Raw genomic sequence first — 15,558 nt, 5'->3', positions numbered from 1 at the left:
ATGCAAAAAAAAACAAACAAACAAAACAAAAACAAAACAAACAAAAAAAACGACATGCATTTCCTGCAAATTATTCACACGTGCAACATCATGCATCATGCGCGTGAGTGCGGATTCTCTCTCTCTCTCTCTCTCTCTCTCTCTCTCTCTGTTTATAAAATATTCGTCCTCGTGGTGTAACACAACCTTTAAACGCAGGACAGATGAACAGATTGAAGGATGGATCAGCGGGTTAAAGTGAGACGCGCGTTTCTTCTGCTCGAGTCTAAAACAGCTGTGTTTTGAAAGAAAGAAGGGAAGAATAAACAAAAGAAGAAGAAGAAGAAGAAGAAGAAGAAGAAGAAGATTCACACTTTCAGCCTATTGTAGCGTTGCTGTTAATCTCATTTGGATTTCTCAGGTGCGGGTTAAAAAAAAAAGTGTGAAGTAAAAAGTTTACACTCAGTCAGTGTGAGCTGTGAGTGACGCACTAATGATAATAATAATAATAATAATAATAATAATAATAATAATAATCACTAAAATAAATCCCACTTTATTACATTTCAATCAAACTTGCGACACTAAAATGACTAAAAAGTGAAATGAAAATGAAATGGATAAGATTTGTTTCCATGTGCTTGTTTATTTGTTTGTTTGTTTGTTTGTTTATTCCGGCTGTTTGTTTGTGTATCGGTTTATTAGCGCGCGCAGCTGCGTCATATAATTATTTATATCATCATGTCATTATATATGTATGTGCAGATTTATTCTCAGCACATGAAGACCGACTCGTACTGATATAAATATAATCAAACTAAAAACAGACCTGTAAACTGATACAAAATAAATAAATATATAAATAAACAGAGAGATGGATATAACGCCACGAATTAAAGACAGGCTGTAAATAAATAAATAAATAAATAAATAAATAAACATCAACATCAACAGCAATAAACATGGATTATTTTTTATAATAGATTAGACTATTATTGTCAGCATATTTTTGCTCATCATCTGATTCTAACGCGACTTTAAATGCTGTTTAACACTGATGATGCAACAGAACAACAAACAAATAAGTAAACAAAAACAAAAACTTTTTTTTTGCGCGCGCGCGCGTGTTGCATCCGCTGTGCGTTTGTGTGTGTGTGTGTGTGTGTGTGTTAATTTTTTTATCCTGCTGCTATTTACAGGCATTAAATCACACTCTGAGAGCGAAATGTAACGTGTGCATGTGCACTGTGTAACATGATGTGTAACATGGTGTGTGTGTGTGTGTGTGTGTGTGTGTGTGTTCAACTTCACTGCGAAAGTGTAAGAAACTTTCTCTCTCTCTCTCTCTCTTTCAGATTCAGATTCATTCTCTCTCTCTCTCTCTCTCTCTCTGTGTGTGTGTGTGTGTGTGTGTGTGTGGGTTTGGCCATATGACGCGCGAGGGTTTGGTTACAATAAAGAGGCGGTGTGGGTTTTTGGGACCGCAGTACAGAGGAAAGAGAGAGAGAGAGAGAGAAAGAGAAAGAGAAGGAAAGACAGACACACGCACGCGGGGAGAGAAAGTTTAATCCTGCACTAACAGCTGTGTGGAGCTGCTGCGGTGTGTGGGTGTGTGTGTGTGTGTATGTATGAGAGTGTGTGTGTATGGGTTGTATGTGTGTGTGTGTGTGTGTGTGTGTGTGTGTGTGAGAACTGGCTGAAGACTTTGCATTGCATGCAACTTTCTTTGCGTGGGAAGAATTAAAAACTTTTCCTCCGAGTCCCACCGGATCGTCCTGCGCGTCGCGAGCTGGTAACTATTTCCACTTTTCTTTCTTTCTTTCTTCATTGAAATATGTTTCTTTCTTTTTCTTTGTTTTTCCTTAAAAATCCGCATTTGCATCTGCATTCTGATGTTTGCACACCACGCATGCATTGCTCGACTTGTTACAATCAGCGTGCAATGGATAATAAATCCGAAGCTGTCGGTGTGTGCGTTGAGAAAACAGCGCGATGCGATGCGATGCGATGCGCGCGCGCTTGGTGTAAACTTTTTACACGACTTAAAAACAAAAAAAAAACAAACAAACAAACAACAACAACAAAAAAAAACCCACAAGCTTTTTACAAAAAGTTATCCCGGAGCTCGTGTGTGCATCCGCGCGCGCGCCAGGATGTAGAGTAGCTGAATCGTTGTTTGCATTCCTGCATGTACATCTTATTAAATAACAATTTTAAAAAAAAATGTAAAAATAAATAATAAATAAATAAATAAAAGCGAAACTGGAAGTGCGTGCATTGTTATATAATAATAATGATCATAATAATAATAATAATAATAATAATGAACAGGTGGCGCGTGAACTTCGTGAACTTCATGCACCTAAAAAAAAAACATGCATTTAAATTTTTATTTTATTTTATAAATTTAATACATGCATTGCATTCATTTTGATCAAGCCTGAGTTTTTTAATAGGCGTTGAATATTAAATATATTTATTTTTATTTGCATATGTGAATAAATAATTGCAGTCAGTTATGTTGCATGGAAAGAAAACGCATAAAGATAGATTATGCGTTTTCTTTTCCTTTTTATTTTAGTTTTATATATATATTTATATATGAATTCTTATATTTCCACTAAATTGCATGCAATGCATGCAGTGTTTCCTCTGTGCAAGTCGTTTAACAGCGAATCCAAACGACTTAAAAACGACTTTTTAGTGCTTTTGCAACAGCACGAGCCTCCACTAAAACAGCTAGAATTGCAGTAAAATATTGATTAATAGCTCTTATTATAGCGATCAACAGTAAAATAAAAGCCAAGTGTCATTATTAGATTAAATATTTACATTCTTCTAAAAGCTCCAGATCATGTGCTCTGGCCAAACCAAACAATCTGCACCTGGATATTAAATACACATTATCAGGAGAACAATTTATCACGGGATAAAAGTCATTCTCCAGAGCAAAGGATGCCGTTTATCCTGTTCATAAAACAAAACATTATTTTCCTAACAATTTATAGAAATCTTAATTGTTTTTTTTTTCCCCTCTAAATGCATGGTTTGCTATTATAATCTGATAAAACACATAAATAAACCCAGTGTATCTGTTTATGAATATAAAACAACCCTCAAAACAGCTTTCTATTACATTTAAATCTCTTTAAAGAATAAGAACAGCAAGAAGCTAATAATAAGATAATAACTAGCCCGTGTTTAGAGTTAGCATGCGATTATTTGAAATTTACATCAAAAAAAACTTCACAATCTCTTCAGAAAATGTTTCATCCATCCACTAGACTTAATGTACAATCTTTAATCGTTCACAAAACGAAAAAAATTGTACAAAATTTGGTTTTATATGTCATTTTTGTGTAGTCAGGTGGCTAATCTGAGGAGGGAAAAAAACGGTTTTTCTCTCTCACACACACACACAGAGAGAGAGAGAGCTCGCGCGAGCAAGTGGCTTGGCGCGCGCATCACCTTTCGCGCCCTTCAGCAGAAAAGGGGTAAGCACTAAAAAAAAAAGTGCGCTAACGGTACAGTAACTTTAGCGTACTACACTACTAAGTAGTATGCAGAAATAGAACGCAAAAAAAGTGCGTGTTGTTGCTTTAGGGCGCGAGGGGTGATACGCGCGAGAACATTCTTCGGTGGGGGGGAGAAGGGGGGGTGACTCGGAATTGCCTCAGTTAGCCACTTTGCTAACTGACAAAAAAAAAAAAGAAGGGCAAAACGCAAAACAGCCTGAATAATTGCAAACAGATTACAGTTTGACTCATCCTGAATAAAAGACGAGTTTTGAACTGAGGTTGAGTTCTTCCCATTGACGTGGCGACAACACTAATTAGAGCTTTAGCATGATTTCTGGCCTCAAACACTCGACGTTTTTGAAACACGTTTGAAATTTAGCACGAAATTAGCGGCTAATTCCTCTCCAATACACGTCTGATGTGTTTGAGCTCTGATGTGATGGCTGGCAGTTCACACTCTCTTTTTCTCTCAAACACTCAGACACTTTTTAGTGACATGATTTTTTTTGGGGGGGATGATCTATTTATTTATTTGTTTACTTATTTACAGGCTACAGAAAGAGAGTCCATTTTCTCCAGACCTACAATGAGCAAAGGTCACTCAGGGGCAGATAGGCTGTACCAAATCCCTGTCTACTCCCTACTCGTACAAAACATCTGTCTATGTATATACGATGCCCTGCAGACCTACATTAGTGTAATTTAGGGTTTCCACACCCTTACACCCTTTGTAGTGCACTATAGTAGTGTGTAATGTACTACAAGACCACGTTCTGAAGTGCACCACATGTTGATTTCGGGATTCAGCTCTGTACAGTGTAGTGCACAACATGTCTAGTTAATACCCAGATTATATCTAGTGCCTATACAATCGCACCGCCTAGGGCAAGTGTCTGGTTTCTACACTTTACGTAGTGCACTACATGTCTGTTGGGTATATGCTGCTTATTTATTAGCATTCCTTACAATACTTTCTACATAGCGTACGTTGTGCACTACATGTCAGTTTCCTCTGACCCCCTGATTCCTTTTCATCGCCTTCCCCCTCGGATTAGTGTTTAGGGCAGTGATGCTGATTCCTCCTGCCATCGTGAATTAAAAAAAAATAATCTTGCGTAATACAGCTGTGTACAAAGCTGACTAATTAGCAGCTAGGCACCCTGAAAAGTTTAGCAGCTTATAGGTAATACATCACGGCGAGATGAAATCACAGTTATCTCTCACCTCACGGTGCTCGGTTCAAGGGCTTAGGGGCGCTCGGGTGTAGCCTCTGCTCACTTCAAAGGGTTAAAGGTCTAGTGCTGATCTCTTCTAATGACCCGGCGAGTAAAAGTCAATTACTTCTGCACCGTGATCAGAGCTGCCCAAATCCCCGGGGGGAGCTTTGTGCCGTAGGGAGCCTAATTAGGGCTGTTTCACTCTTCATTTTCTTCCAGTACGCTTCGTCAAATCGAGTCACGTCTTTTTTGTCAAAATCGTACAAGGATACTTAAAATATATGTTTAATGATAACAGTAATAGTAACAACACATCAAGAATCAGGCCATTTAGGAATGAAGGACTTACTGTGTGTGAGTGGACGATGAAGTGTTTGAATGTTTTTTACCCTCTCTAGTGCACTTGTTGTTTATAAGGGACGGCATGTCTGATATTCCGTTCTACGCCCTTTGTAGTGCACTTCATGTCCAGTAGGGAGCTTCCTGGTATTCCGGTTGGGACTCTGTGATCCCTATACGTGAACTACATACGTATGGAATAAAAATAATAATAATAATAATAATAATAATAATAATAATAATATTAGTAATATTAATAATGTCATTACTATTATTATTAAGTGTTCGCTTTACAGATCAATATATTTGGAATAGGAATAGATAAAAACAATACAAATAAAACAAAAAACTCTAATCGAATGCAATATTAATTGGCAAATACACTTGAATAATTCTTTAATATTTCTTGTTTTAAGATTGCTCTTTATATATTACGCAGTTTATATATATATATATATATATATATATATATATATGTGTGTGTGTGTGTGTGTGTGTGTGTTACAGCGTGTGTAATAATACATTATTTTAGTGCACTACGGCATCTTCACGTACATTCTCTAGGACAGGAACATCATAATTAAAACTAAAAATACTATATTACAGATTTATAGATATTTTTATTTATATAAGGCCCTTACGAATTATTAGCAGAATCTCTGAATCGATCCTAAAAGACGTGGAAGTGGATAAAGACGAAGCCGTGACGTGACCCGACATGATCGTGATCCCTGGTCCTTGTGCGTTTGAGGATTCGCTGATCGTGTACGAGGCAGTTGTACTTGAAGATTACGCAAGGTGTCATAATGTTTAGCTTTGCTGAGGTTTCGCTAATGAAAGAGCAGAACCATGCAATGAAAAGGGTCGATTTTTTTAAATCAACATTTACAAAACATAAATTATTCATCAGTGGCCTGGAGAAAAGTCAAACTCCAAACCTTTTTTTTTTTTTTTTTTTGCATCCAGTTCAGAAATGTTTATCGTGACGATATCGATATTACATCATCATGACAGATTTCAGGGAAAATGCAGAGGGGGAGTACCGTTACTTTACACATTAATCACTTCTTTTTGTAGCATTTTTCAAAATGCTACAATGCGATTGTCAGTGAAAATACTATGTTATGCATTTTAAAAAGAAAAAAAAACGATCGCTCTTCTTTATAGGTGAAATAAAACCTGGGAGCGTGTAAAGTAATTACATTCACATGGAGTTGAATTTCAGCCCATAAGCCAGAAATGAGGAAACAAGTCAACGATCCTCGAGATACAGTAAACAAGCCCGAGTCAGTATGTGTGTGTGTGTGTGTGTGTGTGGGAGTGTGTCAATCATGAGGTTGAAACAAAGAGGTGTTATTGTGCTTTGTGTCGGTGTGTATCGGGCCAGATTAAACACTCGGCGCAGGTATGTCACTCCGCTCGGGCGTCTTTCTCTGTCTGTCAGCTCAGACGCCCCGAGCACATTTTCTACAGAACGCCTTCGCCAAAACACACTCACACTAACTCACTCTAACTCACACACACACACACACACACACACACGCTCATGTCTAGCAGGTTTAAAGTGTGCTTGTGTCTCTGTGTCACACACAAACACACACATGCTTTGCCAGTATCACGCTGTCAGACATGGGCGTTTTTTTTTTTTTTTTTTTTTTTTGACAAGTGCAGTTTATGTTTTGATATGCGTGTTGTTTCAGGCCAGGTGTCTTCAGAATCTTTGACATTAAGTTGAAAGACTTGAGAAGTCTTAAAAGAAGTGCGTCTAAAGGCAGGAAATCAGTTAGCTACCTAGCTAAAGATAACAAATATGAAATGTCACTGGACGGATGACGAGTTATCTGATTTTGTCTGCCGTTTTGCCGTTTAGCATAAAAATGTGCGGTTTGGTGTCGTAGCTACTATTCTGGCAAGCTATTTAATTAAGTCCTGATAAACCTTAAGATTTCAACATTTTTAAAACGTTTTACAACTATTCTTCTGATGTCTGACTATTTGAAATGTTAGGATGCTAGTTGGTAATGGACACTGTTTGAAATCATTTTGAATCATTTGAGCTGCCTGATCGATGATTTTTTTGACACCCGATGCTAGCTTTTCACATTCACGATCATGATCCATGAGAAATACCACATGCTTTGGCGTAGCTAGTATTTTTGAGACGCTATTTTAAGTAAATTACTATGCGGTTTGGGACGTAACCACATACTCGTATGATGTTGGTCTGATTGGCGGTCACTGTGTTTCGACATGCTAGTTAGCACAAAGTTATGCCAATTTTGCACATTTCCATGGCGACCCATGAGAAACAAGTCTATTTGGCATAACTAGTATTTTGAGAAGTAAATGCTATGTGATTTGGGACATAGCCTGTGTACTTTCCCAATGATGCTTGCCTGATTGATCTGTATCTTGTGTATTTTACTACTGGTATGCTAGTTTTGCACATTGGCATGATGATACGCATATTTTGATGCATGGATCAGTGCATAAATGTGTGATTTTGTGATGTGGCCTTTTCATATAAATTAGCTCAGGTCCACAAAATGAGGAATTATTTATTTATCTGTTTTAAATATCTGAATTAATTATTTATCTGTCTGTTTTTCAGGCCACAGCCACTGCTGATCGACTTAGAAGCCGCACAGGAATCATGGGTAGTAAAACACTTCCTGCTCCTGTACCTCTTCATCCGTCCCTCCAACTGGCCAATTATTCCCTCCTCCAAACGTCCAACGGCTTCCATCTTCCCGCCGATCAAATGCCGGGGATCTACAGCTTCAGCGCGCTTCACGCCGTCCATTTGCACCACTGGACGCTGGGATATCCTCCATTTTTGCCCCGCTGCACCTTCTCTCGTTTCCCTCTTCCCTCCATCCCGCTCCTCCCTCAGCTCGTGCATCCAGCCAAACAGGAAGCGAAGAGCAAGCCGCGCTTTGACTTCGCCAACTTGGCCGCCGCCGCCACTCAGGAAGAGCCGCTGAAGGCCGAGGACCTGAGCGTGTCCGTTGGAGGTGGAGGGCACACAAACGCGCCCTCCCTAGGCTGCCTACTCGACGTGGCCAAGCTGGCTTCGCCCGAGAGGAAGCCGAGCCGAGGGCGGCTGCCTTCCAAAACCAAGAAGGAGTTCGTGTGCAAGTTCTGCGGCCGCCATTTTACGAAGTCGTACAATCTGCTGATCCACGAGCGCACGCACACGGACGAGAGGCCGTACACGTGCGACATCTGCCACAAGGCCTTCAGGAGGCAAGATCATCTCCGAGACCACCGGTAAGAGACAGTTTTCCCTCAAAAACATGGAACAATACAATAAATTCACCGCATGATATCTGTCCAATCCAACATCATGGCTTTTATTATCAGTTTTCAGATATTTACTCTGATTTTCATGTGATGTAATGCATCTGGAGATTCCATCATTTACACTGTAAAGACATTGTAAGCAATATAAAGAAAACTGTTTTAGATTTCTTCATCATTGTATAATGATGATATGAACTGATATATCATCACACAGGTATCAGACTAATATTTTTTTATTAAACCTATAAATCTTGTCATGGGCTTAAACTCCAGGCCAAATCACTGATTGTGTTTAATGAGCATTAACAGCGTAACAAGCCCTGATCTGTGGAGATTTTGCCTCGGATACTGAAAACAAGTGTGTAATGTGCATTTGGCTCTTAAATTTGATACTTTCCACTAACAGGCCTCTCTCTCTCTCTCTCTCTCTCTCTCTCTCTCTCTCTCTGCAGGTATATCCACTCCAAAGAGAAGCCGTTCAAATGCCAGGAGTGTGGAAAAGGTTTCTGTCAGTCCAGGACTCTCGCCGTCCACAAAACATTACACATGCAAGTCAAAGAGCTCAAACCCGCCAAGATAAAGTGAGGTCACGCTGCCTTAGCCAATGGGGACACTGGAAAGCCAAAGACCCGAGGACATCAGCCAATAGCAATAGCAATGTGACCAAAGAGTGAAAGGTGCAAGACTCAAACTAATATGATATCAAAATATGGACTTACGGAGCCAAGAGCTCTCGTTGAATCTGCAAACACACGATGGTTCTGAATAAAAATCGGATTTTAATAAGTGAGGTCAAGCTGAAACAGCCTGTGGGAGCGCAGGAAATCCAGAACCACGAGGACTTCAGCCAATAGCGAGAGCCAAACCCAAAATATGACCAAAGAGTGAAAGGTGCAAGGCTCGAATGGATACCAAAAATATATATGTATTTGTGGATCGCTGTGGATTTAAAGTGAGATCCAAACACCTCAAAGACATCAACTGATAAGACGGCTAGAGATCCAAAGATCTACAGGACCATCAGCAAATAGTGAGAGCCAAGTGCAAAAAAAAAACACTTCTTCAAGTGTTCAAGGTGCAAAACTCGAGCTAACACGATACCAAATCATGGATTTATGAATCCGAGAGTTTGATGAATCTGCAAACACGTAGCAATTTTGGATAAAAATAGGGAGGTCGAGCAGAATCAGCCAGTGAGGACATGGGAAATCCCAAAGAGACCTGTTTAAGATGACCAAAGAGTGAAAGGTTCCAGAGCAAGAGTTAAACCAATATGATACTCAAATATGGATTAATGGACTGCTGAAGTTACAGAACAGTGCTTAATTGGACACAATTGGATCTAAGTAGCATCGGACTCAGACTTTGAGAAGCGTAATCGTCTTGGATTTACAGATTTGGAGAACTTTGGAGTTTTGGTAGCGCCGTGAATGGATCAAATCCAGAGGCCAGACTCGAGTGTACAAAAATGTGATCTCAGACTTTTTTCTGTCCATGCTGACAGATCCATCAGTTTATTGTTTATCGATTGAGTTTGGTTGATGAAGACCAATTTCCAGAAGCCCACAGAGGCTCTGTGACGTACAGGACAATCATAAACACTTAAAAAAAAAAAAAAAAAAGAACCAAAGCCATTAACTCGAATAGCCAAAGCCACATTCCAATTTTGTAATTTTTTTGTACAGATTTACTTTTTGTATAACTGTTATTTGGCACTTTAATCGGTTTATGGATTATTTACATATATCACTGGATTCCTTAAACTTATTTTAAAAAATAAATAGTCATTTTCTTAACAAAAAGCATTTGTGGAATTTAATGTCTGTGGGTTTTTTTTTTCCCCCTTAAGTCACACTTATTACACAGTCACCTGTCAATCCCTGTAAAAGGAGGCGTGGCCTACAACTAACTTTAAACCGTTTGAGTTTGCTGCTACTTTAAATGTTTGTTTCACACATCAGATTATCACATGTTACAATGCATCTCAGAAGACGATACACACCTCTAATCCATATGTCATGCTCTTAAAAAGCAGTGTTTAAACATGTTCAGCCATTTTATTTTAACTTTGAAATGACAGCGTTTTTAAAAATAGTTTTTAACGAAGATCTACTGTGCACAATTGTCCATTAACACTGAATGTAGATGGTAAAGACATATTTGGTGTTCGATATTTGCACTGGCGTATCTAACCGACATCCCAGTCCTCTCTCTTCTGGCAGCATCTCTGCTACCTACAGAAGTAATTGTAAATATTTAATGTCTATAATGAAAGTCAACATGACACATGTACTAAAATACACATCCAATTTATACATTGCAGTTGAGAAGTGAACTAAAGACAACCTAGTTCTGAATCTAAAGTCTAGCTAGCTAATATATACGATGAACGCAAAGGCATAGAGTGCACTTTATCGCACATTTAGCCAGTAAACTGCATGAGTTTACGACAAGGTGTAATGCTACAAACACAACGTGATAACATGCTGCACGGCGAAATGATTTTAAACGCAAGAAATTCAGCATCTCGATATTGTTATTCGAAGCAGAAATACGGAGTCGTAAGTTGGTAGGTGGCTGTAGCTCAACGGCTGGATAGGTGATCTATTTACAGTTATTGTTTTACAAAATAACACACAATCTTTATGTTTTCCTATAAATATCTGCTCTAATTATTAGAAATAATAGCTTGCTGCTAATGACATTGTTATACAACGTCGAAAATCCGTCTTCAGATTTTGCTGGGCGTGGCCTAAGGGGTGGAGCGATACCAAACTGAGATGAGGTAAACGCGTGGGAAGACAAATCACGAAGTTGTTAGCTAGCCCACCAGGCAAGAGAACGCTCCAATGTGCTGCCTGGTCCCGTGTTTTGGTTGCCCAGCAGTGCGATTAACAAGCGACAGCTGACGTAATTTAATTCGTAAGTGTGTGTGTGTGGAAAATAAGTGAGTAGTTGAACCACGGATACTTTATGTCATCTTTGTCCTCTCCTGATAATGTCTCTTGAGATGAAGCACGGCGTGTTTGTGGCCTCGATACAAAGGCAGAACGTTTTTAGCTAACATTTATTCGTTATTGCTTGTTATTTGTGATGCGCTTAAATGCCATGCTGTGCTAGCATTTTTCTCAGATTAAGTCTGTTTCCACATCTCTTCATTTTCCTTATTGTGGAAATACTGTCTATCAGTTCAAGCTAATTTGTTTGGCTGGTAAAAATTGTGAGTAGTGCAGTAGGGGAAAAAAACAAAAAGCAGCACGATGTTTTGCAACAGTGAAAATTTGTTGAACCAAGTGTTACATTTAAACAAACGTATAAAATGTAAAGTTTTCTTTTGTGTGAAGTCAATACAAAGTAGAGTATTTTCTTTCTTAAGTTAAAAAATAACCCTCTGGTGAGCATTACATAAACACCCCACTGAATATTTTTCTCCTACCTGGAAACTATGAATGAAAAAGTGATACACACCTGGATATACGCAACATGCTTGTGCCTGTTCTGGTTCCAAGATGGCCGCATCGGATCCAGTATTCCTAAACGTTTTGGACAATTCGCCTTCTATCCGTCCTAAATAGTATCCGAGATTAGAGATTCAGCTAATATGACCCACAATTCCTTGCATAAAGGAGGAGATTTGTAATGGTTTTCTTCGCCAAATTCAACCTGCAAACTGTGGAAAAATAAATCAAAGGAATGGTAAATTAAATTGTATAGTATAAATGATATAAAATCAGGAATAATGAATGAGGAAAAGATGAAATGCGACAAGGAGTTTGTTTACTTTTTGTTAGCGTGCGTATCTAGGGCGGCAACAAAGCTCTCTTCCATTACATGACATGTTAGTTAGTATGTCTCAGTACTTGCGTACTACTCAAAAGTATGTACTTTTTCTTCACTTTTTCTTCACATACTTTTAGCGCATAGTGTAAGTAGGCGAAGTGAGACGCATTTTCTGAGGTTTGACCACCCTACACTTTTTTTTTTCAAATCCATATTTATTAAATAAACATGTTGGGATATTTTCCTGTTCTTGATTTCTGTTTTCCCACTGACTCAGAGTCACTCAGCCTCGTCACTTAGCAAACTAGCGGAGGTGGACGGTCTGTTTTTATTGCTGAACTCTGGCGCTTGTGCGGCGTGGCAGGATAGCGAAGTTTAAACGTGTCTTGTTTTTGACTCCCAGTAACCTTTGAAACTAACAACATAGAAAATTCATCCTCATAGTTAGAGCGATATTCGTAATATCAATTTGTTAAAAATAAATGATAACAATGAAAATAAAGAGGAGATGCCATTGGTAATCAAGCACTAGTTTGGGAACTCCTGAGCTACGCAATTTTTAGTTCACATTTATAGATGACAGGAAGTTCCAACATGGAGACTTCTTGAAGAACTGGGCAGAAGTGGAAGAAGTGTCCACCTAGGCATCTTCCTCCAGACATTAATGTAGGGGAAGTGTCTAGTGTGTGTGTGTGTGTGTGGTCTTCTTCTACAGGTCAGCTAGTTTATGCTGTAAGTGTCTCTGACTTGTGTATTCACACACATAAAAGGTTGTGGTGGTACACTTATTAACAGTAAAAACAACCCACTCTCTCTCTCTCTCTCTCTCTCTCTCTCACACACACACACACACACACAGTCCACATAGACACATAGCTTTGAAGCTAGGTAGTGTGTCTGAGTGCTTTCAGGAAGGCAGGATGTGTATTAGACTCGTTTAAGACATCTTCTAATGTATTTGTAGGCAGTCGGGTGATTTGAGGGTCAGTGTGTGTGTGTGTGTGTGTGTGTGTGTGTGGGCTAAAGAATTTGTAAGGCACACACAAAATCACTCACACTTTAAAGGAAGTAAAATAATAAAAATTTACCAATAAAAACCAATAAAATTGACCACACTCTCTATTCAAGTGGTTAGAGGACACTGAGACGACACTGTTGCTAGGCAACCGAGAAACACCAAACGCCAAACTAAGGACTCAGCCACAAAACTGTGCTAGCGCATAGCCTTAAAAGTCTTTAACATGGACAATGGAAGGATATTCTATCACAGGAAATGACATAAGATTATCGGGAACGTCAACATTTACCTCAGATATGGTGGTGGATTACTAAAAAAATATATTGTAGGGCTAAAACAACAGTGTGATTACACTTAGCATTGAGCGCTAACTCGTGTTTTGTGGGTTTCCATTTACAGGAACGTGGCAACATTTGTGTTAGAAGATTTGTGTCAAATCTGAAAATTTCAGTTGTTTATTTATTTATTTTATTTTTTTATACCATAAAGTCAACCTGTTACGTATCGCTATCATTATGTAGAAATCTGACATGTAAAGATTCTGTCAACACACACACGCACACACACACATGCACACCTCCCTCACCCTTAAACACACAAACACACCCCCTCATCTTAGCAGCAATGCTAAACCCAAATACACACTCACACTCCTAAATGTTTCTTTTCCTCTTCACACTTACGCTACGTGCTAATTAGGAAGTGATCATCTTAATGAGCATGAACATCAAAGTCAAAACACACTAAAGACACTAGAGTGAGTTCGAGAAAACACACACACGAGCTAGCTAAGTATGGCTACGCTTCCGCTGAACTCGCCTCAGAAATCAAAGCCAAGGTTGTGTTTCAAATTGCTAACTTTGCTTCACTTCATATCATGTAGTTTGTATAGTTTTCTTTTCAAAATGGCCGACAGCAATAAGTTAATAAAGTTTAAAAAAAAGTAAAACATGAGCAATAGAATGCTGAATGTTTCAAAATGTAAATTTTGTGTATTCAGATATATAAATATATATTTTTTCCTCCAGTTGTTGAAAACTTTGTAACTTTCCTCTGCTAGCTAAATATCAAGCTTTCTACTTAGCATTCTACGTAGTTAGCCAGCTAACAATCGAGATCACATTAAGGCCCTTGTGCTGTATGGCGTGATGTCGATGATACGCCTTTTCCGAGTTGTCTGAAACAAAGTCGACAAAGGCGCGCCGGAAACCAGCACTGGAGCGCCATACATCTTTTTCAAATTAACGCTAACAGTGAACTTAACCTCAGTAACCAAAACAAGCTAGTCTTTCCTGTCATTTAAAAAAAACAACAAAAAAAAAAAACAAAAAAAGCTCATTTGATTTAAACCAAAATTTTTCCTCATGGGGATCATGTCTGAATTTTCATTTTTTCCTGCGTCGGCGGGGACATTCGGCCCTGTTTTTGTGAAAGTCTGACACGACAGCTGTGTTTTCTTTGGGTGCTTATAGTGTGTGTGTGTGTGTGTGTGTGTGTGTGTGTGTGTGTGTGTGTGGTTGTATGCATGACGCGAGCTGCCATGCCATGTTCCTGAAAATGTAAAAGCTGTCTAGCTTCCCACTAACATTCATCATTCATTAAAAAAACAAAACAAAAAAACCCCAAAACAACGTTTATGATTTCATTACTGATGTGTCACATGACATCCGGCGATTCAAGTCATCAGTCACATGATTTCTGGACCTAATAACTACTGATATATATAAAATAAAAGTAAAACGTAGTTACCGTAAGCCGAGATCAGTCTTAGAGTTGATATCAGATTATTTCTCACTTCACTTGTATCTATTTCATACTGATATTTCACGATTGTACGATATTTAACTCGAGCTCGTAAACAATTCGTGGGTTCAGAAACTTTTCACTGGTAATGAATATGCAAATCGCAGGTTTATTAACAAGCTCGTTGTAATACGTTATTGTTTCTATAGTAACAGCTCATTCACAGGGACGTGTACGTTGATTACAAACGCATTAAAAAGTGTGTAAAGTTTTCCGTAAGGAGGCGTTTATTTAACGTTTATGGAAGGAGTCTCCAGTGTCAACGCTTTGTAACAATCAGAGGTAAAGCTGTTTAAGCTTCAGGACCGAGGAGTTTACGTTTACTTTTTGCGGTTTTGAGGTCACATGACCGTGAACACCTTTAATAAAAAAAAAAAACAACAGAAAAATAGAAAAATAAATGATCGTATAATATTGTTTTATTGAAGACCTTTTTTTTAATTAAATGTATTAAATGTTATTTTATGAAATATATTTATTAATGGACTAACAGCGTTAAGCATGTATCCTTGTTTTTCATGAGAAAAAAAACTAAATAAATGTATCATTTTTTATATATATAATTTTCATACATTTTTTGTGGATTATTTACACTTTTAAT

The 15,558-nt window shown here is 38.4% G+C and overlaps 1 protein-coding gene across 3 annotated transcripts; it reads left to right on the top strand.

Moving 5' to 3' along the window:
* The first annotated feature begins 212 nt into the window (after nucleotides 1-212).
* Nucleotides 213-9,981, top strand: osr1 (odd-skipped related transcription factor 1). 3 transcript variants are annotated; one of them, XM_053232465.1, is made up of 3 exons: nucleotides 213-400; nucleotides 7,665-8,323; nucleotides 8,809-9,981. In XM_053232465.1, the coding sequence occupies exons 2-3, from the start codon at nucleotides 7,707-7,709 to the stop codon at nucleotides 8,939-8,941; spliced, it is 750 nt and encodes a 249-aa protein (XP_053088440.1). In that variant the 5' UTR covers nucleotides 213-400; nucleotides 7,665-7,706; the 3' UTR covers nucleotides 8,942-9,981. The 3 variants fall into 3 exon arrangements, with proteins under 3 accessions (XP_053088440.1, XP_026794856.1, XP_034158617.1); XM_026939055.3 differs by lacking the exon at nucleotides 213-400 and adding an exon at nucleotides 1,634-1,771; XM_034302726.2 differs by lacking the exon at nucleotides 213-400 and adding an exon at nucleotides 1,823-3,473.
* The last annotated feature ends 5,577 nt before the right edge of the window (nucleotides 9,982-15,558 follow it).

The sequence above is a fragment of the Pangasianodon hypophthalmus genome, chromosome 3, assembly GCF_027358585.1.
Source record: "Pangasianodon hypophthalmus isolate fPanHyp1 chromosome 3, fPanHyp1.pri, whole genome shotgun sequence".
NCBI classification, from domain to species: domain Eukaryota; kingdom Metazoa; phylum Chordata; class Actinopteri; order Siluriformes; family Pangasiidae; genus Pangasianodon; species Pangasianodon hypophthalmus.
This window is presented reverse-complemented; position numbering and strand designations above follow the sequence as displayed.

What these genes read in the sequence shown, in the direction of transcription:
- osr1 (XM_053232465.1), top strand. Translation starts at nt 7,707, where the DNA reads ATGGGTAGTAAAACACTTCCTGCTCCTGTACCTCTTCATCCGTCCCTC. An exon ending in GATCATCTCCGAGACCACCG is followed by an intron (nt 8,324 to 8,808) that starts GTAAGAGACAGT and finishes CTCTCTCTGCAG; the next exon opens with GTATATCCACTCCAAAGAGA.